Source organism: Numenius arquata, chromosome 2 (assembly GCF_964106895.1).
Source record: "Numenius arquata chromosome 2, bNumArq3.hap1.1, whole genome shotgun sequence".
In the NCBI taxonomy this organism is placed as follows: domain Eukaryota; kingdom Metazoa; phylum Chordata; class Aves; order Charadriiformes; family Scolopacidae; genus Numenius; species Numenius arquata.
This window is the reverse complement of record NC_133577.1, coordinates 131,630,287-131,655,549: the sequence shown is the minus strand read 5'-3', so window position 1 is coordinate 131,655,549 and position 25,263 is coordinate 131,630,287. Positions and strand designations below refer to the sequence as shown.

The 25,263-nt window shown below is 49.4% G+C and overlaps 1 protein-coding gene across 1 annotated transcript in view; it reads left to right on the top strand.

The window, feature by feature from the left end:
• The window catches only part of AHCYL2 (adenosylhomocysteinase like 2), a 114,581-nt gene that overhangs the window by 65,078 nt on the left and 24,240 nt on the right, over nt 1–25,263 (top strand). Inside the window, exons 2-5 of the mRNA XM_074169150.1 lie at nt 11,399–11,507; nt 22,633–22,776; nt 23,404–23,504; nt 23,941–24,043. Coding sequence (XP_074025251.1) covers nt 11,399–11,507; nt 22,633–22,776; nt 23,404–23,504; nt 23,941–24,043 — 457 coding nt within the window. The remainder of the gene's footprint in view (nt 1–11,398; nt 11,508–22,632; nt 22,777–23,403; nt 23,505–23,940; nt 24,044–25,263) is intronic.

The window sequence follows — 25,263 nt, the reverse complement described above, 5'->3', positions numbered from 1 at the left end:
CCCTCCGTCTCTCTCCATCCTTCTCCATCCTCCTTCATCCCTCTCAATCCCCCTGTGTCTCTCTCTGTTTCTCTCCACCCCTCTCCATCTCCCTTCATTCCTCTCCATCCTCTGGATCCCTCTCCATCCCCCTCCATCTCCCTTCATCCCTCTCCATCCTCTGGATCCCTCTCCATCCCTGCATCCCCCTCCATCCCTCTCCATCCTCTGCATCTCCCTCCATCCCTCTCCATCCTCTGCATCCCCCTCCATCCCTCTCCATCCTCTGCATCCCCCTCCATCCCTCTCCATCCTCTGCATCCCCCTCCGTCCCTCTCCATCCCTTCATCCCCCTCCATCCCTCTCCATCCTCTGCATCCCCCTCCGTCCCTCTCCATCCTCTGCATCCCCCTCCGTCCCTCTCCATCCCTTCATCCCCCTCCATCCCTCTCCATCCTCTGCATCCCCCTCCATCCCTCTCCATCCCTGCATCCCCCTCCGTCCCTCTTCATCCTTTTCCATTCCTCTCCATCCCACTCCATCCCCTCTCCCAAACACGTGAGCGGGGAGCGTCTCACCCATGGAGAACTGGGGCAGCAACGCCAGCGCCCCCGCTTTCCACCTTCCCGAGTGGATGGTGAGTTCTTTCCCTTCTTATTTTAATCAGCCGATCGCCGCTTAATTTCTGGAGGGAGCTTCCGATCTCGCTGCTCGGCCTCGGGATACGGTGGCGTTTAGCAGGAACGAGGGTCGTTAAAGTCCAATATTAACGAGGACTGTCCGACATCCCCCCCCCAGTGCAGCATAGTTCTGCCTAATTGAAAATGGTCAAGTGATGGAGGGAATGGTCCCCCGTGGCCACCCCGTCTTGCAGATGTGTTATATTAAGAGCTAATTGTTATAGCAATTTGGGACCAGCAGGGAGGAGAAACCGCAGTTTGTTCCAGGAGGCTCTGAGTTCCATCAGGATGAGGGCAGCGGATCCCGTCTTTTTGGGCTAATTGGGCTAAACTTGTAATTTTGATCACGGGTTTAGATGCCGTTGTTGGAATGAAACCTCTAAAACTTCAGACACCCTTCAGGGCATCGCGCGCTGCTCGGCTTCGGTTTGGTGGTTAAAGAGGTTAGAATGGCAAATATTAAAATGCACTTTTCTCTGCTGGAAAGAATTCCCAAAGCAGCTGGAAAATCTAAGGACGTGGCTCCAAAAAAAAAGCAGGCGGCGCTGGGAGGTTCCCGTGTCCCCGAGGGGCCACGCGGCGTCTGGTGGTCCAAAGCCCCGCTCCCGACGCTTCACAAGCACTGACGTTTCCCTACTGATATTTGTTGTATTTTCCTAGGTTTCTGCTCGTCTCTTCCGTTGCTATTTTTGAAGTTGTCCCTCTTGGTGGTTCTTCTAAAAATACTTCCGTCGGGATAATAAAAAGTTGGGTTTCTCGTACTCCTGTAAAGGCATTTTTGCTGCTTTCGTCTCTATCTACAAATAAAAATCCGTGCTTCGTGATTTGCTTCAAACTTCATTATTCCCCTTGAACAGCCAACATTATGTGCCCCCCAACCTCGCCCCCTCCCCGTCCCCCCGGGATCGCTTTCTTAAGCTTTATGGATTTTATTTTTGTGAAATCGCGGTTTATCCCTCTGCTTCTCGCTCTTTTTTTTTTTTTTTTTTTTTACAGACTGCAATTCTTTCAGCTTTCGCTCAAATTGCATCATTTTCTTATCAGCAGCGAGGAGCTGCGTTTTGCATTTAAGGGGCACCAGTGATGAACTTTGCATCAGACGCAACTTCGGTTATGCTTCTGAGTGTGGACTTCTTTTTTTTGGTGCTAACTTGTAAAAAAATACGGATTTCTGCTTAAAAACGAGCGACGAACCTCTCCCTACGGATCTATCCCCCTCTGTAATTTTTTTCCTTTACGACTTGGGTGCCGCTGGGGTTGGGACCGGATGACAAAAACCTGATTTAAATAGACTTTTTTTATTTATTTTTTTTTTCTTAGGGCCGTAGAAATTTCCTTTTGCAGCGCGGACTTAGGATTTTATAGACGGTTTAAAGCCGCTTCAAAGTGGCACCAAACTCCCTCGACAAAGGGCTTGGGGTTACGTCCTCCAGCAATGTTCTTAATCAGGATTTTAACCCGGCTGATTTGCATTTTATGTGGTTTCTCAGGACACCGCGGGAGGGAACGACCCGCGTTTCGAGTAATAATTAGCCTAAGTTTTAAAATGCTCATTATCTTTATGGTCGTTATTTCAATTATTGTGTCTTAACGGTCTTACCAAGGTCCTACGTTTATTGCAGCGCACCTCTCATTATTAACCGAATCATCAAATATTGACGAATTAGTGAAGAATAATAATCCCTTCCGCTCTGCTTCTCCAAAGGGCGGGTTAAAATACACGTTTTTTTCGGAACTGGGGGACTCTGATGGTTCGGGAGATCGGCAAGAGCTCGACTGAGGAGCGGTGGTGGAGATTTGGGGTTTTGCAGACACGAGCTGAAGGCCTTTAAATCTGCTGCCAGCCAAACGAGGCATCACGATATTCCCCATATTGGGTAAAAACCCCTCAATTTTGTGAATAATCTACAACTTGGATCTAACATTGACGCTGGACACCTTTGTACCCACGATAGTCAGGGAAAAATAAAAAAAACCTCCGGTGTGCGGTTGCGGGACGTGAGTTTCTCATCCCCGCGGGGATGGGATCAAAAGAAGGAGAAATTCTGAATTTTCGGTGTTTTCCGAAATCCTGCCGCCGGTGCGGGCGTGAGGCAGAAACGCTGGTGTGACTCGGGGTCCTGTTTGTGAAGGTCTCGGCGATTTCAGGTTGTGTGATGGAGCCGTGCTTTAGGTAATCTCTAATTGCGTAGTCCTTAATAGCGATCTGTAGACAATTAACGGCAGGGGCTTCTGCTGTGATGGTTCCATGGGTTTTTCCAGGGAAAGCTGCTGCTCCTGGGTTGTGCCATGGCATTGGGTGTATGATGTGCCTTCAGGCATGAATTCAGGTTGGGAAGAGAATAGCTGGAGAGCAGCCCTGAGGAGAAGGACTTGGGGGTGTCGGTGGGTGAGAAGCTCAACACGAGCCGGCAACGTCCGCTGGCAGCCCAGAAAGCCAACCCCATCCTGGGCTGCATCAAGAGAAGCGTGGCCAGCAGGGTGAGGGGGGGGGATTCTGCCCCTCTGCTCCGCTCTGGGGAGACACCCCCCCAGTGCTGCCTCCAGCTCTGGGGCCACCAACAGCAGAAGGACATGGAGCTGTTGGAGCGGGACCAGAGGAGGCCACGGAGATGCTGGGAGGGCTGGAGCCCCTCTGCTGTGGGGACAGGCTGAGAGAGTTGGGGGGGTTTAGCCTGGAGAAGAGAAGGCTCCGGGGGGAGACCTTGGAGCCGCTTCCAGTCCCTAAAGGGGCTCCAGGAAAGCTGGGGAGGGACTCTGGATGAGGGAGGGGAGCCATAGGAGGAGGGGGAAGGGTTTGACACTGAAAGAGGGGAGATGGAGCTGAGATGTGGGGAAGAAGTTCTTTGCTGTGAGGGTGGTGAGAGCCTGGCCCAGGTTGCCCAGAGAAGCTGTGGCTGCCCCATCCCTGGAGGGGTCCAAGGCCAGGTTGGAGGGGGCTTTGAGCAACCTGGTCTGGTGGGAGGTGTCCCTGCCCAGGGCAGGGGGTTGGAATTGGATGGGCTTTGAGGTCCCTTCCCACCCAAACTGTACTATGATTCGATGTTTGCACTGTACACAACCCCAACCCGATGCTGAACGCGAGTTAGAAATGCACTGGGCTGGGATTTTGCAGAGTAGAGCGGATCCACCACTGGTGGGTGGTCTTCAAGAATCAATGGTTTGAGTTTCTAACATGCTTGGAAACTGCTTTGGCCCAGGTGGGTGATGCTTCATTCCCATCCCTACTGTCCCAAGTCCTGTAGGTAAAACCCAACCTTAACCTGCGCGTTCTCAAGCTGTTTTGTCAGAGGAAAGATGCCAAAGGGTTAAAACTCGTGTGTTAATCCAGGAGTTTGTCTCCCTGCGACCTTTTGGCTGGAGAACTGGAATCTTAAAGACTTTCTTGGAGCTCCAGTTAAAGTTTTGGCTCAGTGAGCAGCCGTGTCAGGATTACATATTAATTTAAAGGCATGCGAAACTGTGGAATAAATGGGGTTGGAGAGTTCTTTTCTTGAAGTGATACGATCCTGGATTAGGAGAACAGAAGCTGAGGGTTGTGGACCATCTTGAGCACGGAGAGGGGAGGGCGTCCCCGGTCCCACGGAAGGGGAGCAGGTTCTCTTCTCCGGTGTCTCCGTTCCACATCTCCGGTTCCACGGGGGAAAGCGGAGCAGGAGATGAAGTTTCTGGCTTGGCAGGTCGAGGGCTGGTGGAAACCAGCTTTTCCTTCATGAATAGGGATGAGAGGGCAGGAGGAGGAGGAGGTTTGGTCTGGGGGCTGCAAGCCCTGGGCTCTGGTGGAACATCAGGATGGTGACATCCGTCCCCTCTGTTCCAGTCACAGCTGCAAAAAATGATTTCTCTTCCCATCTTTACCCTTCTTTCTTTAAAAAAAATTATATATATATATATATATATATATATATATATAAAAATTCATTTTATCACTTGACATCAGGGATGGAGGAGAAGTTTTTCCACCGGGGACGAGACTTCCCAGGCGGTTTGTCACATCAATCACCCAAGTAGTGGCAGCCCTTGAGGACCACGCGCTTGACCTGCTGTTTCGGACGCGAATAGATGGGTTTTAATTAGCTCCAGAACATCCTTTTGCCTTCCCAAGTTTGTCGCAGGTGGATTTGCAGGCTGCCGGCAGCCCCGGAGAGCTCGAGCCATCGGGTCGCGCAGAAAACTCTTGGTTTTCTCCCTTTGTTCCTTTAAAAATAAAAAAATAATTAAAAAAAAAAAAAAGATATCTAGGGCTAAGAATAAATTTTAAGACGGTGGCACCAGAAAAACGCTGCACTCGCAACATTTAAAAGTTAAAAGGATGGTTCCTCTTGCACGATGCACAAGCCGGGGGCGGGGGGGGGGGATGATTTTGTGGCTGTCACAGGATTTTAAGGTTTCATTTAGCAATTTTTTTAAAAGGGGAGAAAATGTTACGAGCCCACGGCGTGGCTAAACGAACGCAGGGGGAGGTTGGTTTCCAGCCGTGATCAAAAAGCAGATTTTAACGTGGTTTATTACATTATAGTGATAACTCAGATTTTACGAGGATTGAACGTGGTTCTCCCTGGTTTTATTTGAAGATTGAGCCAGATTGCCGTGGACGTATGACTTGCAGAAGATACTTGAGCTGTGGACTGGGAGAGCAGCAAAAACCTTTATTTTTAGCATTCTTATAGAATAGAGGTTCTTAATTTTAGTGTCTTAGACTCAGTCTTTATTGAAAAAAAAAAAGGCTTCTTTTTTCTTTTTTTTTTCTCCCAAAAAAAAAGCTATTTGATTTAAGTATCTTGGTGTGATGACCTGCTGGAAAAAGTAGTTTGTGCTTTGGTGGTGTGAGCTTCATACGCCCTTTCCAGGCTTTTCTTAGCTTACGCTGAGCAAAAGTAGCATCTCCCATAGGATTTGGCGTGAAAAGGATCATCAGTAACGTTAAAAATGAAAAATTTACCTTGAAAACACAACTTTGGCTTTAGTATTTCGTATTTTGCTTTTAGGCAAATGGTGCTAATCTCGGTCTCGTATTTCGTGACATATTTCCACGTTGGAAATAATCCGTATTTCCAAGTTACTCTACAGATTCATTAAAGTGGGGGGTTCTGGTTTTTTTCTCCCTTCACAAGGGAAGCGTTGCTTCCCTATAGCCCAGGAATTTTTTATTCTTTTAGTGGATTCCTTGGAATCTGCTGTGGAGACGTCAAACGCCGTCGTGGCTCAAGACGTTTCCCTGGCAGCATTTCCCCGTCCACCGGACAACAGGGACAACTGTTGAGGAGCGATATTATATCAGATGGGAGCAATATCCCACCAGATCAGTGGTAAATTGTTTCTAAAGCACGTGTATATGATAACACACAGAGCTTTTATTTTATTTTATTCGTTTAGAATTGGTGTTGAGGTCCGTTGGCGATGCCCCATCGCTTCCCAGCTCCCTCTTCTTTGGAGGCAGTTGGGGAGGTTCTCGATGGGAATTGTCTTGGGTACGTTGTCAGGGACAAAACTCTTTGGAAAACAGCTCCAACCACTAAATAAAAATTTAAAAATTTAAAAATTAAAAAAAACCTTCATTGGGTCTACTCCGTGGCTGGTAGCAAAGCATTGTGCTCCCCAGACCCTGCATCTCTCTAGGGGTTCCCTGCAGCGCTTCTCTTCCTGCAGTAGGTACCTGGAAGGTGGGAAGAGACTAGAAATAAGGAAGAACTTCTTTGCTGTGAGGGTGGTGAGAGCCTGGCCCAGGTTGCCCAGAGAAGCTGTGGCTGCCCCATCCCTGGAGGGGTTCAAGGCCAGGTTGGAGGGGGCTTGGAGCAACCTGGTCTAGTTGAAGATGTCCCTGCGCATGGCAAGGGGTGGGACTGGATGGTCTTTGAAGGTCCCTTCCAACCCAGAATATTCCATGATTTGATGGTTCTAAGAGGAATGGTCCAACATGGGAGCAGCGGGATGGGTGTTGGAGTCTGGACCCTTCCAAGGACAGACTCTGCACTTGCTGCCCTGGGGCACGGAGCGGGGACCGGCATAATTAAAAACCACTTTGCCATCTAACAAATGCCTTCGTTGTTTTAGTTGCTCATTAGTTAATTTTCTTCTAATGAGGCTCCGTTAACGTAATCATCTGACATCAGGGGAAAAAAAAAGAAAGTGGTGGAGGGGGGGGGGGAGGGGGGGGAAAGAAAGGGGGGGGGAGAACCCAGGTTAAAAAGAGCCTAATTAGCAAGTTAATTATAGCGAGCAGGGAAATGTTCTGGTTATATAAATAAGCTATTGTTATGCACACACAAGCCGGGCCACGCTAAAAAAACGCCGCTGAGTGTCCAGAGGTCAGGAAAACGCTGTAATTCGGCATAAAACAGAAGTAGGGCTTGTTCGACGCGACGCCTCATTAAGTCTTGGGGGTCCTTCCCTGCCAAAATTAAAAAAAAAAAAAAAGAAAAAAGAAAAAAACAAACAAAAAAATAAGCAGGGAGCCTGAAAATCCCAGCGGTTCCTTCCCCTCCCTCCCTCTTTTCCTCCCTCCCTCCCTCCCTCCCTCCAGCCCGTGGGCAGGATGGGGATCGGCGGGGGCCGGGAGGTATAAATTGGGGGGGCAGCCCCCGCCCCGGCGGGAGACGGCGCCGAGGGGGCCGTGGGGGATGCCGTCATGCCGAACAAGAAGAAATACAACGTCAACGGAGATTCGGGGGTTAAAGCCCAGGTGAGGGCAGTCTTTAGTACCGGAATATAATTTTTTTTTTTTTTTTTTTTTTGTATTTAAAAGTCCATTCGTTTCTCTCTGCCCCCTTTCCCCCTTCCCCCGCCCCCCTCCCCAATCCCTTTTTTCTGGAGCTGTCTTAGAGACAAATCCCAGTCTCTGGAGGACTTCTCTTCAGTTCTCAGGAGGTCTGAAACGATGAAGGGTTGAGCCGGACACGTTGCTCCGGGGCTGTTCTTTCAGAGGAGTCGATGGGTTTTGAGAACGGGGAGATTTCCCGGGAAAACCTTGGATGAGGAGAGTTGGGGGGTTTTTTTGCCGGGTGAAGTAGCGTGTAGAGAAGCTCTTCGTGGTGGAAACCCCAGGTCGAAGTGGGACCTGGCTCATTTGAAATGTGATGAGCACCTGCATTTAGAAGCCGTTAACCCCTTGTACCCCCGGAGGTGAGGTTTTTCAGCTTGAATTGGGGATTTTTTTCGGCATTTGTGTGGCTGCAGAGCAGGTCGTACGCCTAAATCCGAGCATCTCCAGCTCTCAAAGGCTTCATGGTCTCTCCTCTGAGCTTCAGCCTGTGCAGAGTTGATTGTTGCCTTCAGAGACGTTTTGGTTTGAGCTGAACAAGTTCAACCTGGAACCAAATTCCTCTTCTTGTCCAAATCCCTCTTCTCGTCCCCACCTCCATTGGCCCCATCTTTCCAGCCGGGCTGTTGTGCCGCCGCCCCTCGGCAGGGATTTCAACCAGAGCAAGGTCTGGTTTTCTCCTTCTGGTTGGGTCGAGTGTGTGTCACTGAGATTTCAACTCCAAAGTGAAGGTGTTTTGCGGAAACGGGCTTAAGGCTCCGTTCCTGCCAGCACTTTGGACCCTTCACGTGTCCATGCCACGCGAAATCCTGCGCTGAACGAGGCGGGATGCAATAAATGTCTTAAATAAAGCAAATTCCAGCATCTGTTGCCCGTTCTTTGAAGGATAAAGCCAAGAGACGTTGGTGAAGGGTCAAGGCCAGCTAAAAGCAGACCTGAGGAGATGCTCCATCCTGACGTTCTCCTCTTCCGATGCCCCCTTCCACCTCCTGCCGGCCGGTGCCTGTCTCAGCTAAAGCCAAACCCAGCTTCTGGCAGCATTTAAAGGCTTTAAACCCTCAAAGAGCTTTAGGGCAGGTTTTTTTTATGAAGTCTACTTCTAGTTCTGCCAAATTTGGTCCAACTCACTTTGCTTTTCGGCATGTGTTTGCCCATCAGTCTTGGATGTGGAAGGACTTTGAGGGCTCTGAATGCGATGATGGATATTTGCCGTGTGGCTTGAAATAGTTGCGTTGAAAGTCTCCTTGAAGAGATGGTGTGGGAAAGGAAAATGTTAATTATAATGCGAATTATTCGCCCTTTTGTTAGACTTCCAGCCTGTCTCGCTTGGCCGAGAGCATCGTTTCGTGCACAAATAACCTGATGCTTTGATGAAGCTGCTCAGCTGTTAAGGGATTTGTTTTAAGTGAATTTAAAAAAAAATAAAAAAATAAAAAGGGGAGTGATTTCGGGCCAGCAGCTTCTTAGAAAAGGAATTAGAAAAAAACGGGGTGTGTGTGCAAAGACCCTGTCCCACCGGGATCAGGGGTGTTAATCCGTAACGAAACTCTTGGCTGTAATACGAGTTTGACGTGGGTTTATTTTTCTCCCCTGTGTGTTTCCTGATCCGGTGTCATTCTGTTCTTTGGCTTAAGATTAGCAGGAAAAAAAAATAATGAGAAAGCTTCCAGGTGCTGCTGCAAATCCTCCCCCCCCCAGTCCTTTCCCCCCTCCCCAGTGGCTTGGGCTGGCTGTCCCCAGGTCAGCTCAGACTTGGCTTCACAGAATTACCCACCTGAGACCCCCAGTTACCTTTTCCCTTCTCTTACTGGCCCCAAAAGCCAGGTTCTGGGGCTGTGGCATCACCAGCTACTACTTAAACCAACTGAGCTTGAGTTTGAGTTCCCAGAATGGGCCAAATTCTTTACAGAATCACACAAAATCCCAGAATGATATGGGGTTGGAAGGGACCTCTGGAGATCATCTTCTCCAACCCCCTGCCAGAGCAGGGTCACCCAGAGTAGGTCCCACAGGAACATTTCCAGGTGTGTTTGGAATGTCCCAGTGACAGAGACTCCACCACCTCTCTGGGCAGCCTCTTCCAGGGCTCTGACACCCTCACAGCAAACAAGTTCCTCCTCATGGTCAGATGGAACTTCCATGTTCCAGTTTGTGCCCATTCCCTCTTGGCCTGTCCCTGGGCACCACTGGAAAAAGACTGGCCCCATCCTCCTGACACCCACCCTTGAAGTATTTAGAGGCGTTGTTGAGATCCCCCCTCACTCTGCTCTTCTCCAGACTAAACAGACCCAAGTCCCTCAGCCTTTCCTCAGCAGAGAGATGTTCTAGTCCTTTCAGCATGTTGGTAGCCCTTTGCTGTGCCCTCTCCAGCAGTTCCCTGTCCTTCTGGAACTGGGGAGCCCAGAACTGGTCCCAGTGCTCCAGCTGTGGCCTTCCCAGGGCAGAGCAGAGGGGGAGGATGACCTCCCTCCACCTCCTGGTCACACTCTTCTTGATGCCCCCCAGGATGCCATTGGCCTTCTTGGCCACCAGGGCACATTCCTGGCTCATGGTCATTCCTGTTGTCCACCAGGACTCCCAGGTCTTTTTTTTTTGGGAGCTGACCTGCTGGAGAGCAGCTCTGAGGAAAAAGACCTGGAAGTCCAAAAAAGATCTTTATGGTTAGGTGACTTCTTTAAACAAAACTAACTTCTCCACATACCCCAAGGGGTTAGTTAATTGACCCAATTAATGGCTTTCAGTATTCCGGAGATGTAAATATTTAATCCCGTTGCGCCAGATTGAGTCGGTTTATGCTCAAGTTAAAAATACTTCCTGAAACAAACCTGTTCTCCTGAATTCTTAAATATGGCCCGTATCGAGAGGATTGGAAGGGATGTTGAGCTGGTGGCGTGGTTCCGAGATGCACCATGTCCCCTGGGCTCTGAGCCGTTCCAGTGTCCGTTGGGATGTGTCCGATGCCGGTGACGCCCCCGGGGTCGGGAGATGAAGGTTGGCGCCGATGCGAGCAGAGAAGCGTTGAAACAAGTTCAACCCGAGGTGCACATCAAGGGGGCATGGAAGGGTTGAGTTTCTACTGTAAAATTACTAATAATCTGTAAGAGCAGGTGTTTGGTTAATGTGGAAACCTGGATCTGGGCAGTTCGTAGTAAGGAAATACTGATTTTTTTTGGCCTCCTTGCTCTTCAGCCAAGGTCGGGGTGAAATGAAACTTGGAGAAGGAGGTTCTTCTATGAATACCAATGTTAAATGTCATTTTCCCCTTAAAAGTGCCTGGATAAAAGTGACACTTCTTCACTTCTCTCTTCTGTCCTCTGTGTGCTTTGGAGCAGATCAGCTTTGCTGGCTCAAAACGTGGGTTTATCTCTGGGCTGGGCAGTTCCCGCGGCCGTAACATGGGTTGTGCTGAGCTTGGTGGTGCCCGGCTGCTCTCACACCCGCTCCTGCTCTTGGGGCTTCACAGATGGTCCTGGGGAGGCTCGTTTCTTGGCGATGGTTGAAACGGAAAAGGGTTTGATTCTTCATCCCGGGTTGAGCAGGCGGCTGTTGGTCATCCACAATAACTGGTGGCAATGATCTCATACTGGTCACCACAATAAACGTCGCAGGATGGGTCAGTCCCCGCATCGGCTCTGCAGATGTTGGGTGGCCCTAACGGGGCTCCACTGGTGACGAACGACCCTTATCGTTAGCATTTTGGAGAAATGAGTTTGTAACGGGGATGGAGCTTTCTAGTTTGTGTGGTTGAAAGAGGAGCTCCAGGTATTTAAAAGACAAGCGTGTCCATCCTGCGTCTGAAATCAAACGAAACAGGCAATTCAGCGTGCCCTGTCCCCAGTTAAATGATAGGAATTGCGATTCAGCCCGTAACCCAGATGGTGTCGGGGGCTGCTCGAGGCTTTGGGTTCTTGGGATTAATCTTCTGTGTCGGGCTGTTGGTTGTTCTACACCCCACTTAACCGTTAATTTCTTTTAACAGATCCAGTTTGCCGACCAAAAGCAAGAATTCAACAAGCGCCCGACGAAGATCGGCCGCCGGTCGCTCTCCCGCTCCATCTCGCAGTCCTCGACAGACAGCTACAGCTCAGGTGTGTGCCCTCACGGCCAGGATTCGTCCTGTTTATGGTTGTCCTTGAAAGTTTAAGATTATTTAAAAGCAGACTGAAATCTTCTACAGTTATGTATATAGTTATGTAAAGTTATAGAGAGTTATGCTCCTACGAGGAGCAGGGGGTTGGACACGATTGACGCTCATGGGTCCCTTCCAACTCGAGATCTTCTGGGGTTCTATGATCAGCTCCATCCTCTTACAGTGTCTCCACAGACCCCAGGGTTGATCCTGCAGCACCTCCAGGGTCTCCCAGTTGTGCCGTGTCGTCAGCAGCATCAGAAGAAAAGCTTAGGAAGAGGGTTCTTCCTTTTTTTTTTTTCTTGTGTATAGTTGGATGGAAAGTTAAGTTGCTCTGCTGCTCTTAACACTTCTGGTCCCTCCTTACAGCCCTCGTGTGTGGTCACTGCTGGCTTTCCTCCTCTCTTCCCCTCCCTTTTCCTTCCAGGCTCAGCAAAACCATGCTTCTGTTGCGTCCATGCTTGCGTGTCATCTGCCCTTCCCGGTCTTGAATAAATCCCCGTGGATCCCGCTGTAGGTTGGGACTCACCCGTTGCACGTGAAATTGGAAGAGTCTTTGGAAGAGCAATGGTGACTTTTGAAGGCCACGGGTGTCTTCTGTGGTTTTCCTGCTGGATCCTCAGCAGGAAACTGGAATACTGCGTCCAGTTCTGGGCTCCCCAGTTCAAGAGAGAAAGGGAACTACTGGAGAGAGTCCAGCGTAGGGCAACAAAGATGGTTGAGGGATTGGAGCATCTCCCTTATGAGGAAAGGCTCAAAGAGCTGGGACTCTTTAGCCTGGAGAAGAGAAGGCTGAGGGGAGACCTTATCTATGTTTACAAGTATCTAAAGGGTGGGTTGAAGGATGATGGAGCCGGACTCTTTTCAGTGGTTCCCAGTGACAGGACGAGGGGCAACGGGCACAAGCTGGAACACGGGAAGTTCCATTCAAATATGAGGAAAAACTTCTTTCTGGTGAGGGTGCCAGAGCCCTGGAACAGGCTGCCCAGGGAGGGTGTGGAGTCCCCTTCTCTGGAGATCTTCAAGCCCCGCCTGGATGCAGTCCTGAGTGATGTGCTCTGGGCAACCCTGCTTTGGCAGGGGAGTTGGACTAGATGATCTCTAGAGGTCCCTTCCAACTCCGACAATTCCGTGATTCCTCTGAAATGAAACTTTTGGCGAGCGATGGACTTGCTGTTTGTGGGAACTCACTGGGGAGGGACATTGGGTTTGTTGGGGTTTTTTTATTTTGTTTTAAATTTCAGGGCTCTTCTGAAATCCCAGGTGTATTTATGAAGATTGGTTCTAGAAACTTGATTTGTCTGGACTGGTATTTGGTGGTTTGCGCAGCGATACCCAGAAACCTTCCGGCTCTGGTCCCACCAGCAGACTCGTTCCTTTGAGTACGTGGCACAGCAAAGTCTCATTTTTTTCCTTCGTAGGTGCTCAAATTGTTTTGTTTTCTTCGAATATGCGTCATTTTCAATGCAGACAACTGAAACTTAAGTTCTGGAGCAGCCCATGAAGATTTCGTAAAACCCAATCAAAGGCAGATCCCCATGAAAACCAGACTAATTTCATTGAGTGCCCCGTTCATCAAACACTCAGCGTTTAGAAATCAAACATTTAGCAATCAAACATGTAACATTTAGAGCTGAGGCAAAAAAAGGCAGCACAAGAAAGTTCTGGAAACAAGTCTTCTGGTGGAAATGGGCATTTTTTCCTTACAGGAAAGAGCGCGGCTTTAAGACAACGACCCCTAAAACCTACCTTGTGTGGGGAAGGTGAAGCTGCCCAGCACTTTGCAAACAGTCTCTAGCGTCAGTTTGTTCATCAAATAAGTCCCTGTGACCACAAAGTGCTGAGGAAACTCGGTGCCACCACACTTCCCAGCACGTTAGGAACGTCACCAGCTCGTTGGGTAAAATATTATGCCTCCAAGTGGCACCTTCATCTGAATTTATCCTAGTCCAGTAACACCCATGCGGGATCGGTTTCATACCTCACCTTCCAGTCTCCTCTTTTCTTTGTCTCTGAATGCGTCATTACTGGAGCTGGAGACCTTATGTCACTTCAGGAGGTGGTTATGAGGATAGTGGCTTTGCAGGAATAGGGAGAGGACATCAAGGATGCTCTTGGATTGTTCAGGATAGGTCCATCCTGGATCCTGGGAATTTTGGAGGGAACACTGCTTGCTACCTGCAATGTCACAGCTACTGTCCTCGCTGAGACCGTCACAGAGAGGAATTTGGATCCAATTCCCCATCCCTCAAGGAGTCTTCATGCCTCTGATCCCCTCCTGGCCCCTTGGAGAAGATGCAGAAGAAACCAGCTTCCAACGCAAAGCTACAAGGAATGGAGATGTAAGCGACTTGAAACTGGAGGAGGTATTATTCCTCAGTTCCTCATGGCTGTGGAGGCAAAGGATCAGGTCTTTCTGGTGACGTGTACCAAAACTCGTGGTGGAGTACTCAGATGGGTGTTCAGGTTGGTGGCCAAGTTCTTGCAGAGGTCTTGCTTTATGCCAGAACCACGGGGAATGAGGAGCATTCACAATGAAGCTCCACTGCAGCCCTTCACTTAGTCCCTGTCCATGACATGGATGCGTTTTTTGGATACTTGGCAGGTGACAGAATATTTGAGGAGAATCTGAGCCTCAGAGACCATGAGAGCTCAAAGGTCCATACAACCCTGACCCTTTCAGCTAGACACCTTGTGTATAACAAGAAATAATTCTGGTTTGGGGTAGATCATAGAATCATAGAATGGTTTGAGTTGGAAGGGAGCTTAAAGATCATCCAGTTCCAACCCCCCTGCCCTGGGCAGGGACACCTCCCACCAGACCAGGTTGCTCAAAGCCCCGTCCAACCTGGTCTTGAACACCTCCAGGGAAGTGTTGATGAACATCGGTTCATGGTTTTTTCTTGACCTGTCTGGAGAAGGTGTGCAGAGCTCCGTGTGAGCGAGCAGCAAAGCTCTTTGCCAGCACAAGCAATGAGCTAGATGCTACCACTAAAGGGGGACCAGTAGAAGGTTGAGGAGCCAGCAGAAGCCCGAGAGATTTAAACAGAGACATTTTAGCTCTGTTAAGTGTAGCAAACCTCCATGAATGCAGGATCCAGCTCCTGGCTGACGTGCAAAGAGATGCTGTGCACAGAACTTGCACCTGAGCCTAGGTCGTGGGACAGAAGTCTTCTGACGTAGGGATGGAAACCCTCCTGTGTTTTTCTCTACTCATTTCCCAGATTCTCAGGATGTCACAGGTGAGCTGGGACAGGACCACACTGTGACAGCCCAGTAGGTTGAGAGTGTATTATTGGTCCTGCTCATCTCCCATTCCTTCTGGATGCAGCGTATCTGAGGACCACAGTCAGAGCAGGTGACTGAGCAGATCTATGAGAAGTGGCTTTGTGGCGTTGCCCGTAACAGATCGTTGCCTGTGTGCTACACGAAAAAACGTGGTGAGGACCTACAAGCTTTTCACATTTTTCATCAAGCCAAGTTCAGAAGAGCAAAAGTACCTGGTGGAAGAAGTCCGGTTATCTGGTCCTCTCTGCTCCTGGCAGAGGCAGGTGCCCGTTTCCAGAAGATGCAACCGCTGGAGGTTGTGATCTGATCCTGGGCACACGAACAGCGAAAGGATGCTCAGTCTGATGACTTCACCCTGGTTCCTATGGAATGAGCAACTCTTCTTTGCCTCCTTTCCTGGTTGTTTCTTCTTCCATGCTGCCTTCCACGCTTGGAGGGACCCCCAGAAGCTTGGAGGAGCCCCACCAAGGTTGGAGACAACCTGGTTTGACCCATCACCCCTGCAGCGGTTGTGTTCCTGCAGAAAGGGCTTTTAGGAGAACTTGAGGAACGTTCACTCCACGTCCTCTCCAGAGAGACATCAGCCTGGGCTCTGCTTCCACTTTGAAAGCCACCTGGATTATGTTTCTAACATTATCATCTTTGGTAGCGTGTTTTAAGCTGGCAGTAACGATTTAGACTTCTCTCAACACAGGTCTGTGATTAATGTAACATTTATCCAGGTTGTACAACTCCATCCCGTATCTAATCAGCAGGGTGTATTTTACGACTGTCATTTTTAGAGACTAATTGGCTGCTCAGCCTGGCTAATGTCATCAAGTTTGCTCCCCGCTCACAGCTGAAAGAGCTCGGAGCAACTTTGGGGAATTCTCCTCCACCCCTCGCACTTAAGCGTCTCCTGCTAAAGCATCAGCAGTTGCAATTAATTAGCTCACGAAAGTATTATCTGTCCCTCCTTATGAAAGGCTGACAGTCAAGACAGAAGACCTGGCTGCAGGATGGGTAGATAAAATCCCATTAGTACCTCTCGGCGTGGATCTTTGTCATCCTCCTTTTAGGGCTGAGCAGGAGCACGGTCAGAAGAAGCCATTAAGCCCTCCTGGGATGGGAAAAAGCTGGAAAAGAAGCAGCAAGATGAAGAGAGAGATGATAATGGAGGGGAAAAATCATAGAATCATACAGTCATTTATGTTGGAAAAGACCCTTAAGATCATCGAGTCCAACCATTAAACTAACACTGCCAAGTCCACCACTAAATGATGTCCCTCAAGACTATGTCTACACGTCTTTTAAATCCCTCCAGGGATGGGGACTCCACCACTGCCCTGGGCAGCCTCTTCCAAGGCTTCACAACCCTTTTTGGTGAAGAAATTTTTCCCCATATCCATCCTAAACCTCATCTGGCACAGCTTGAGGCCGTTTCCTCTTGTCCCATTGCCTGTTCCTTGGGAGAAGAGACCGACCCCCCCTGGCTACACCCTCCTTTCAGGGAGTTGTAGAGAGCGAGAAGGTCTCCCCTCAGCCTCCTTTTCTCCAGGCTGAACACCCCCAGCTCCCTCACCCGCTCCTCACAAGACTTGTTCTCCAGACCCCTCACCAGCTCCATTGCCCTTCTCTGGACACACAAGAGGTCCCAAGGTCTAGAGGTCTTCCCAGGCTTGGTGGGAAGGCAGTTGTCCCAGCGTATCCACCCAAAATGATGGGGAGGTGCTGGTGCCATTTTAGTGATGCAAGAGAGACCTGGGTGTGGAAACAGCATCTCTGCAAACAAACGGTGGTTTCTTGCTCTTCCTACCCATCAAAACTGGAAAAGTTCCTTTAAAATCATCAGCTGGTCTCCAGGATATGTATGATCTGTGAAGATGTGATGTGGAGGAGTGTAGTCCACCATGCAATGTGTTGCCAACTGGGATTGCTGGAAGCAATAATGGGAAAAATGAGGGTGGTGAGACCCTGGCCCAGGTTGCCCAGAGAGGTGGGAGATGCCCCATCCCTGGAAACATTCCAGGTCCGGTTGAATGGGGCTCTGAGCGACCTGATCGAGTTGAAGATGTCCCTGCCCGTGGCAGGGGTGTTGGACTAGATGGCCTTGAAAGGTCCCTTCCCACCCAAACCATTCCACGATTCGATGAAAAAACCAGCAGAGACACCGTTGAAGATGAAAACTTCATCACTTGGTCGCTGTAAAGTACGAAGAATGAAAATACTAACGATCCGTGCTGAGCTGACTCTTCCAATTAGAAGCAGAAGTCTCTTATCTCGTTACCCTTGCCGTGAGCCGCCCCTTTTCCGTCGCTGTTCCGCATCGTTTCAAACGAGCCATTTTCCTCACCGGGGAAATTAATTGTTTTCTGCGCCGTTTGGCAGCGGTTTATACGCCCAAGGACGTGCCGTGGCGTTCAACGGCATCTGCTGTTAGAAACCAGGGAGAAGGCTCAGCTTCGGAGCCGAGGGGATGTTTTGGCGTTGCGCTGGGCAAAGGACTTAAATTTAGGTTAAAAAAACCTGCAAAACTCAGATAATTGCTATCTGCTCCAAGAAAGATTTGGGGGGGATCAGGCGGTTTGAATACCAAAACGCTCTCAGCGTTGCGTATTACGCGCCGCGTGCACGTTATGCGGGCGCTGAAATGAGATTAGAGCCCTAATATCTTTAATTAAAGGCGATTGGCTTCATCCCCCTGCTGTTTCATAACTTTCCAAAGGGGTTGTGCAGAGAAGAAGCAAGATTTGCTTTTTCAGTCGGGCTGTAACGGGGTCAGGTTGCCCCTTTTTTACCCGTACCGATGCCGATACTACAGACGTGAGTGGATCCTCATCTAAAATATCAACAAAGCTAAAATTTGCTGAATTTGGGCTCTGACCTGGTCTTCGCTGGGTTAGGATACGAGCTGCAGGTGTCTCCTTTTTCCCCCCAACATTTTTCCCCTGGGTAACAGTGCCCGAGACCTGCTGCTGGTTTTGTGTCGTTCTCTTTGAAATAATACGATTTGTGTTAAAACGCTGTGGCTCTGTGGATGCTGACCCCACCTGTGAAGCTTTCATTAATCAACTTTTGGGTGATTTGAGATGATATTTTGGAGACTGTCTATCCCATCAGTTAATGGTCTGGTGGGAGGTGTCCCTGCCCAGGGCAGGGGGGTTGGAACTCAATGATGTTTAAGGTCCCCTCCAGCCCAAACCATTCTATGATTCTATGATTAATTGGGTTTTCCTAGATTACAGGTGTTAGGAATCCTTTCCTTTCACAGAATCATATGGGGTTGGAAAGGGACCTCTGGAGATCATTTAGTCCAGTTGTACAGTCCTTTCTGTACTTGTGTTTCATTTTACAGGAAAGAAAGGGCAAAATTTACTATTATATATTAGTACGCTATTGTACTAGGCTAACAATAAGAATTTAATTACCGTAGTGCTACATGCGCTGCTATGTATTATACGTATGAAACAGTAAGGAACCATCTTGTTGTCTACCTGGACTATGTTGTCTACCTGGACTTTGGTAAGGCCTTTGACGCCGTCTCCCACAGCATTCTCCTGGAGAAGCTGGCGAATCATGGCATAGACAGGTGTACTCTTCACTGGGTAAAAAAACTGGCTGGATGGCCGTGCCCAGAGAGTTGTGATTAATGGGGTGAAATCCAGTTGGCGGCCGGTCCCCAGTGGTGTCCCTCAGGGCTCAGTCTTGGGGCCAGTCTTGTTTAATACCTTTATTGAGGATCTGGATAAGGGGATTGAGTACACCCTCAGTAAGTTTGCAGATGACACCAAACTAGGTGGGAGTGTTGATCTGCTTGAGGGTCGGCAGGCTCTACAGAGGGACCTGGACAGGTTGGATCGATGGGCCAAGGCCAATGGGATGAGGTTCAATAAGGCCAAGTGCCGGGTCCTGCATTTCGGTCACAATAACCCCAGGCAACGCTACAGGCTTGGGGAAGAGTGGCTGGAAAGCTGCCCAGCAGAAAAGGACCTGGGGGTGTTGGTGGACAGCCGGCTGAACATGAGCCAGCAGTGTGCCCAGGTGGCCAAGAAGGCCAACGGCATCCTGGCCTGTGTCAGGAATAGCGTGGCCAGCAGGAGTAGGGCAGTGATGGTGTCTCTGTACTGGGCACTGGTGAGGCCTCACCTCGAGGGCTGTGTTCAGTTCTGGGCCCCTCACTACAGGAAGGACGTTGAGCTGCTGGAGCGTGTCCAGAGGAGAGCCACCAAGCTGGTGAGGGGTCTGGAGAACAAGTCATATGAGGAGAGGCTGAGGGAACTGGGCATGTTTAGTTTGGAGAAGAGGAGGCTGAGGGGGGACCTCTTTGCCCTCTACAACTCCCTGAAAGGAAACTGTAGAGAGGTGGGTGTTGGCCTCTTCTCCCAAGGGAATAATGACAGGACCAGAGGAAATGGTCTGAAGTTGGGGCAGGGGAGGATTAGATTAGATATTGGGAAGAATTACTTTACTGAGAGGGTGGTCAGGCACTGGAACAGCCTGCCCAGGGAGGTGGTGGAGTCGCCATCCCTGGAGGTATTTAAGGAACGTGTAGACGTGGCACTTCAGGGCATGCTCTAGTGCCCGAGATGGTTGGGTTGTGTCTGTTTGTGGGTGGGCTGGGGTGTGGGTGGTGTTTGTTTTGGTTTGGTTTTGGTGTTTGGTGTTCTGGGATTTTTTGGTGGGGTTTTTTTTTTTTTTCTGTTTTTTTTTTTTTTGTTGGTTGGACTCGATGATCATCTCAAAGGTCCCATCCAACCAAAAATGTGATTCTGTGATCTCCATATGGAAATCTGCCTACCATCTAGGCGTGGGTTTTTTGTTCAAAAAAAATTACTTTCACCCCCCTCCAGAACCAAGATCTATGGCTTTAAAGAAACCTCTGCGCAGATTAGCTGCCTTCAAGGAAATAATCCTCCTTTAACCAACGAATCCTTCTGGAGCCCTTGATATACAAGAGCTTGGTATTGTATCAGGTGCTCTTTTGTTATTAAAGCCGGGCTCCTGCTCCGTTCAAGAGCTGCTGGGGGATTGGGCGCACAAATTGGGAAATATATAGCCGTCAGCGTGTCGGCGGCGGGGTCGGACTTGCCTTTCGCACCCCCGCTGAGGACGGGGCCTTGGCGGAGAAATTTCAGCAATGCATAATTCTCCTCCGTAAGCAGATTAAGACCCGAGCGGGTCTTGGGGAGCCTGGCACACCCACAGCCCCAGCGCTAAGCTCTTTTTTCTTTTCTTTTTTTTTCCCCTTGGGATCGTTCGAGCGAGCTTCACGCCAGCCAGAAGGGAAAATAATCGGCTCGCTGGGTGCTGCAGGAAGGGTTTAACTCCTTGGTTTGGGTTTTCTGGCGTGAAAACGCTAACAGAGCCATTGAAATGCTGGGTAGAGGGGTGGTTGGCCCTCACCCCAAGTTCTCTGAAGGGGCTCTCGGTATCAATCGGCACTGGAGGTCTGGATGCCCCTGGAAAGCTGTAGTAGGGGGTGATAAAACCATGGGTTCAACCATGCCATTCTTCATAGAATCATAGAAAGTTTTGGGTTGGAAAGGACCTTAAAGACCGTCTAGTTCCAACCCCCTGCCCTGAACAGGGACACCTCCCACCAGACCAGGTTGCTCAGACCCCCGTCCAACCTGGCCTTGAAGCCCTCCAGGGATGGGGCAGCCACAGCTTCTCTGGTATCAATCTGCACTGGAGGTCTGGATGCCTCTGGAAAGCTGCAGCTCTTTGGGAGCGCTGGTGGGGGGTGATGCGACCATGGGTTCAACCACACCATTTTTCCTGTGATACTGTTTAAGAAGCCCTCACCCTTCCTGTTCCTGAATTTCTTTGGCACAGAATTGGGGTAGAAAGTTGGGAATCTGTACTGGCTGTTGGGTAGAACGACTCCCTTGGGTGTTTGGTGGAGATCATTCCCTCTGGGAGACCATGCCTGGGAGAGAAGTTGGCTCACGTGCCCGGCAACGCATCACCCAAAGCCAGTAGCTGTTGAGTTTGACTGTGCAACGGTTTCCAGGTAGAGGTTCAACCAATTCTCTTCTGGTGGTGTGGGAGAAGGAGAGCTCCTCATCAAGACAGCAAAGAGAGCTCGTCATCATCTGTGATGCCCTCACACATGCACATCATTTCCTAGCAATGCACCATGTTGGCCAACTCCACTGAGGCTGTCATGTCTGCTTTACAGAGGTGGTCCTCTTCTGTTGTAACAAATAATTTGATGCCAGGTCTCACGTTCATTGTAGAACGACCACATGATCTGGAGAGTAAGGACTTGGAGTAAAACTTCAGGGCAATTTCACAAGGAAAGGAGGATGACCATGTAGATGAGGCTCTTGGGTTGGGTCCCAAGGTGTGGCTCCTGCCAGAGAGGAGGAGGAGGTAGTGGTGGCGGTGAGGACCTCATCTGGACCCAGGGCCCCGCGTTCCAGGTGCTTTGTCCCTGGAAAGAAAAGAGGATTGATGCTTTCTAGTTCATCTCCAAGCCTTACATGTTGCTTTGACTGCTGATGCCAGTCCTAGAAGATGAAAGAGGTCTGGTCTCCCACGTGGGGGAATTTTCCAGAGGAAAACATGGCACAAATAGTCTCTTCAGCTGATCCTGGCAAACTGGAAGCAGATGTGGTGGCTAATTCATCACGGCTCAAGTTGAAAATGGACTCTATGTGTGATTTTAGTCATCAAAATAGATGGGAAGGGGGATTTCTAACTCCATGAAGGGCTCTTCAGTAAATCTTTGTGTGTCAGCCATGGGCTAGTTGCCTATCCAGAAGTTTGGAGGCCATTGGTAGGAAAGGAAGACAGTTATTGGTGGCAGCTGTACTTAATTCTGTGTTCACATGCACATCCACGCCTGGTACTCATATATCGTCTTAAACAAGAAGCATGAACTGGTTCTGTGAGACCCTGTAGGCTCCCTACTGTGGGGAGAAGTGGTGCCATCTTTCTTCCTCTTCTCTTATCAAAAGAGCAAGAGGGAGGAAGGGTTAAAGAAGATCCAGAAGAACATCTCCAAGTGTTCGTTATTTATAATAGAAAAGAAGAGGGAAATCCAAGGGCTGGATGGAGCTGTCTGTAAATTTTACAGAGATGTTGGTTGGAAGGAACCACCAAGGTCATCTCACCCCCCTACCCACTCAAAACAGGACATGGCCAGCACAGGATCAGGTGAGCCATGCCTCTCTCTAACCAATTCCTGAAGTCAGAGAATCATGGAATTGCCTAGATTGTCCTCCAAGGATGCGGAGCCACCACCTCTCCAGGCAACCGGTGCCAATGTTGCGTTATCCTCCCGATGAAGAAGTTCCTTCCCACCATCCCACGTGAGCCTCCCAAGCAGCAACTTGTGGCCGTTGTCCCTGTTGAGGAACGTCAAAATTGAGCAAATCTAAGGGCTGGGAATACCACCATAGGTCGTGTATCCATCTCTTAATGTTTTGGAAGTAGTCAGAGCGTAAATAGGCATTTTTGTTGGTTGTCTGAGAGCTGTAAAGGCTTAAGATTCAGGAATAGAGATGGGAGAAGGCCACAGAGGAGCTGCAAAGCATGAGGAGATGAGCCCATGGGGGGACACAGGCAGTGCTCGAGCTAATTACCTCTGGGATGATGTGGCAGTAGAGGGAGATGAGAGTGAGGAGATCATTGCAGGTAAAAACTGTGAGGAAATGGTCATTGTAAGGAGAAGAGGAGATGGAGTTGGCACGTGCACATGGAGAAGCCCATCCATGGACACATCCAGCAGATCGTCTGCGCCCTCCCCACCGCAGGCGGTTCGGCTTTTGGGAATGTTTTGTTCTATCTCTGACCTCCTTTTCTTCCTCCAGCTGCCTCCTACACAGACAGCTCTGATGACGAGACCTCCCCCCGGGACAAGCAGCAGAAGAACTCCAAAGGCAGCAGCGATTTCTGTGTGAAAAACATAAAGCAGGCAGAATTCGGGCGCCGAGAGATTGAAATTGCTGAACAAGGTAAATGGGGCGCCTTCCTCAATCTCCTGAGGTGTCCTGTGGGGTTCTTCCTTCCCCCAAATCCTCTTCGTTCGAGGTTCAGCAACTTGGTGGTTCCTTGACACCGTCCCTGTTAGAGGTGGGAAAACTTTCTTTGATGGGATTTTGTGGGATGGAAAGGAGTTACAGGGTTGTGCCGCGTAGCTCCAAGAACCAGCTGCTGAAGGACTACTCTGTAGTCAAAGGCGTTTTGTTAAAGTCAGTAGAAAAGATGAAACCCATCAAATAAATGGGACAGCTCTGGTTTAGCGGGATTGTCTCCAGAGACCCGGAGCAAAGGCAATGCGGTGTTGAGGTGGATGGAGAGGCTGATCCGAGCGGTGAGTCCCAGGTCCTCCTCGGTCTGAAGCAGATTTTCCTCCAGCCTCACGGTGGAAATTTGAAAATGTGGTGATGCCACATCCTAAATAGGGTTATTGGGTCCCTTTCAGCCGTGCCATGACTTACTTCATCCCTGCTCTCAAGGGTTTTTTTGCTATTTTTGAAGCTGCCACAGCTGTAGAAATTCATAAATCATCCTAGATAGCCGGGCGAGAAGTGACGCTCGTCCTTCTTGATGGACTTCTTGTTTTTCATTTTGCCTTTCAGAAATGCCTGCGCTGATGGCTTTGAGGAAGAGAGCTCAGGGAGAGAAGCCACTGGCCGGGGCCAAGATCGTGGGCTGCACGCACATTACAGCGCAGACGGCTGTAAGACCCCCTCAATAAACTCCAGACAGGGATTTTTCCACTGCTTAGCCTCTAAAATAGACCCTGAACTGTTAAAATACATATAAATATGTATACTGTATATATGAAAATATGTATAATATATATAAATATGTATAAAATATATATAAATATATATATACATACACATACCCCCCCCCACATATATATACTGCATGTGTAATATACTTTGAAGTTCATATTCACTTCATTCTAAATTGTAAAAAAAGAAAAAGGAATTGCAAGATTCTTTTCCGTGCAACTCTCCAACGACCCTGATGCTGCTTAAAACCAACTCCAGGTGTCCCCCCAGAAGCTCTCCCATAAATAACCAATAAAAATCCCAGCTGTGTGTTGCTTTTTGCCTTGTATAAAGCTCTCCGCGTTGCTCTTTCTGATTTATTTTGTCTTAATCCAGGTGCTAATGGAGACTCTGGGTGCGTTGGGCGCCCAGTGCCGATGGGCTGCCTGCAACATCTACTCTACCCTCAATGAAGTGGCCGCGGCACTTGCCGAGAGCGGTAGGAAACTTCACCCTCTTTATTCCTCCTGGTTTTTAACAGGTTTTGTTCTGCCCCATCGTATTTAGCTCCTTTACCACGTCTTTTAGGTTTTTTTCCTTCGTTCCCATCAATTCAGAACAAACCTATAGGAGGGTAAAGAGCACAAGATCAATCCCTTCCCTGGGTCTGAAAACCTTAGAGTGATTTTTCTCTGGCGTATAAAAGTGCTGGGCGTTATGAGCCATCGGGACTGTGCGACCCTGAAAAGTCACTTTGCCAAAAGAAATTAAGCTGAATTTGATTTTGGTTCCCATAAACTTGAGGCATAACTTTGGCTAAAAGGGGTGAAAGAGAGAAATTTTTTTTTTGGGGGTGGGGGGTTGGGGGAACATAATTGCCAAGCGGCTGAATATGAGCCGGCAGCGTGCCCAGGTGGCCAAGAAAGCCAACGGCATCCTGGCTTGTATTAGAAATAGCGTGACCAGCAGAAGCAGGGAGGTGATTGTGCCCCTGTACTCAGCACTGGTGAGGCCACACCTGGAGTATTGTGTCCAGTTTTGGGCACCTCAATCCAAGAGAGATATCGAGGTGCTGGAGCGAGTGCAGAGGAGGGCAACGAAGCTGGTGAAGGGCCTCGAAAACAAATCCTATGAAGAGCGGTTGAGGGAGCTGGGACTGTTTAGTATGAGGAAGAGGAGGCTGAGGGGAGACCTCATCACTCTACAACTACTTGAAAGGACACTGTAGAGAGGTTGGTGCTGGTCTCTTCGCACAGGTAATTAATGACAGAACGAGAGGGAATGGCTTCAAGCTCCAGCAGGGTAGGTTTAGACTGAACATTAGGAAAGAATTTTTCACAGAAAGAGTGGTCGGGCATTGGAACAGGCTGCCCAGGGAGGGGGTTGAGTCACCATCCCTGGATGTGTTTAAGAGCCGTTTAGATGTGGTGTTGGGGGATATGGTGTAGGGGAGAACTTTGTAGTGTAGGGTAGATGGTTGGACTCGATGATCCCAAGGGTCTTTTCCAACCTGGATGATTCTATGATTCTATGATTCTATGACAAGGCAGAAGCTGCCCATGTTGCTGCTCAACTGGGAGAAGCCTTAATTCACATCCTGGTTTACCTGGGTACGGCCAGGGATTTTACCGTGGGAGTCGGGAGACCCAGAAGAAGCCGAACCCACCGGGTTTGCCTGTTACTTGGTCTTGCTCGCTGAAGCTGAATGATGATTTCTCC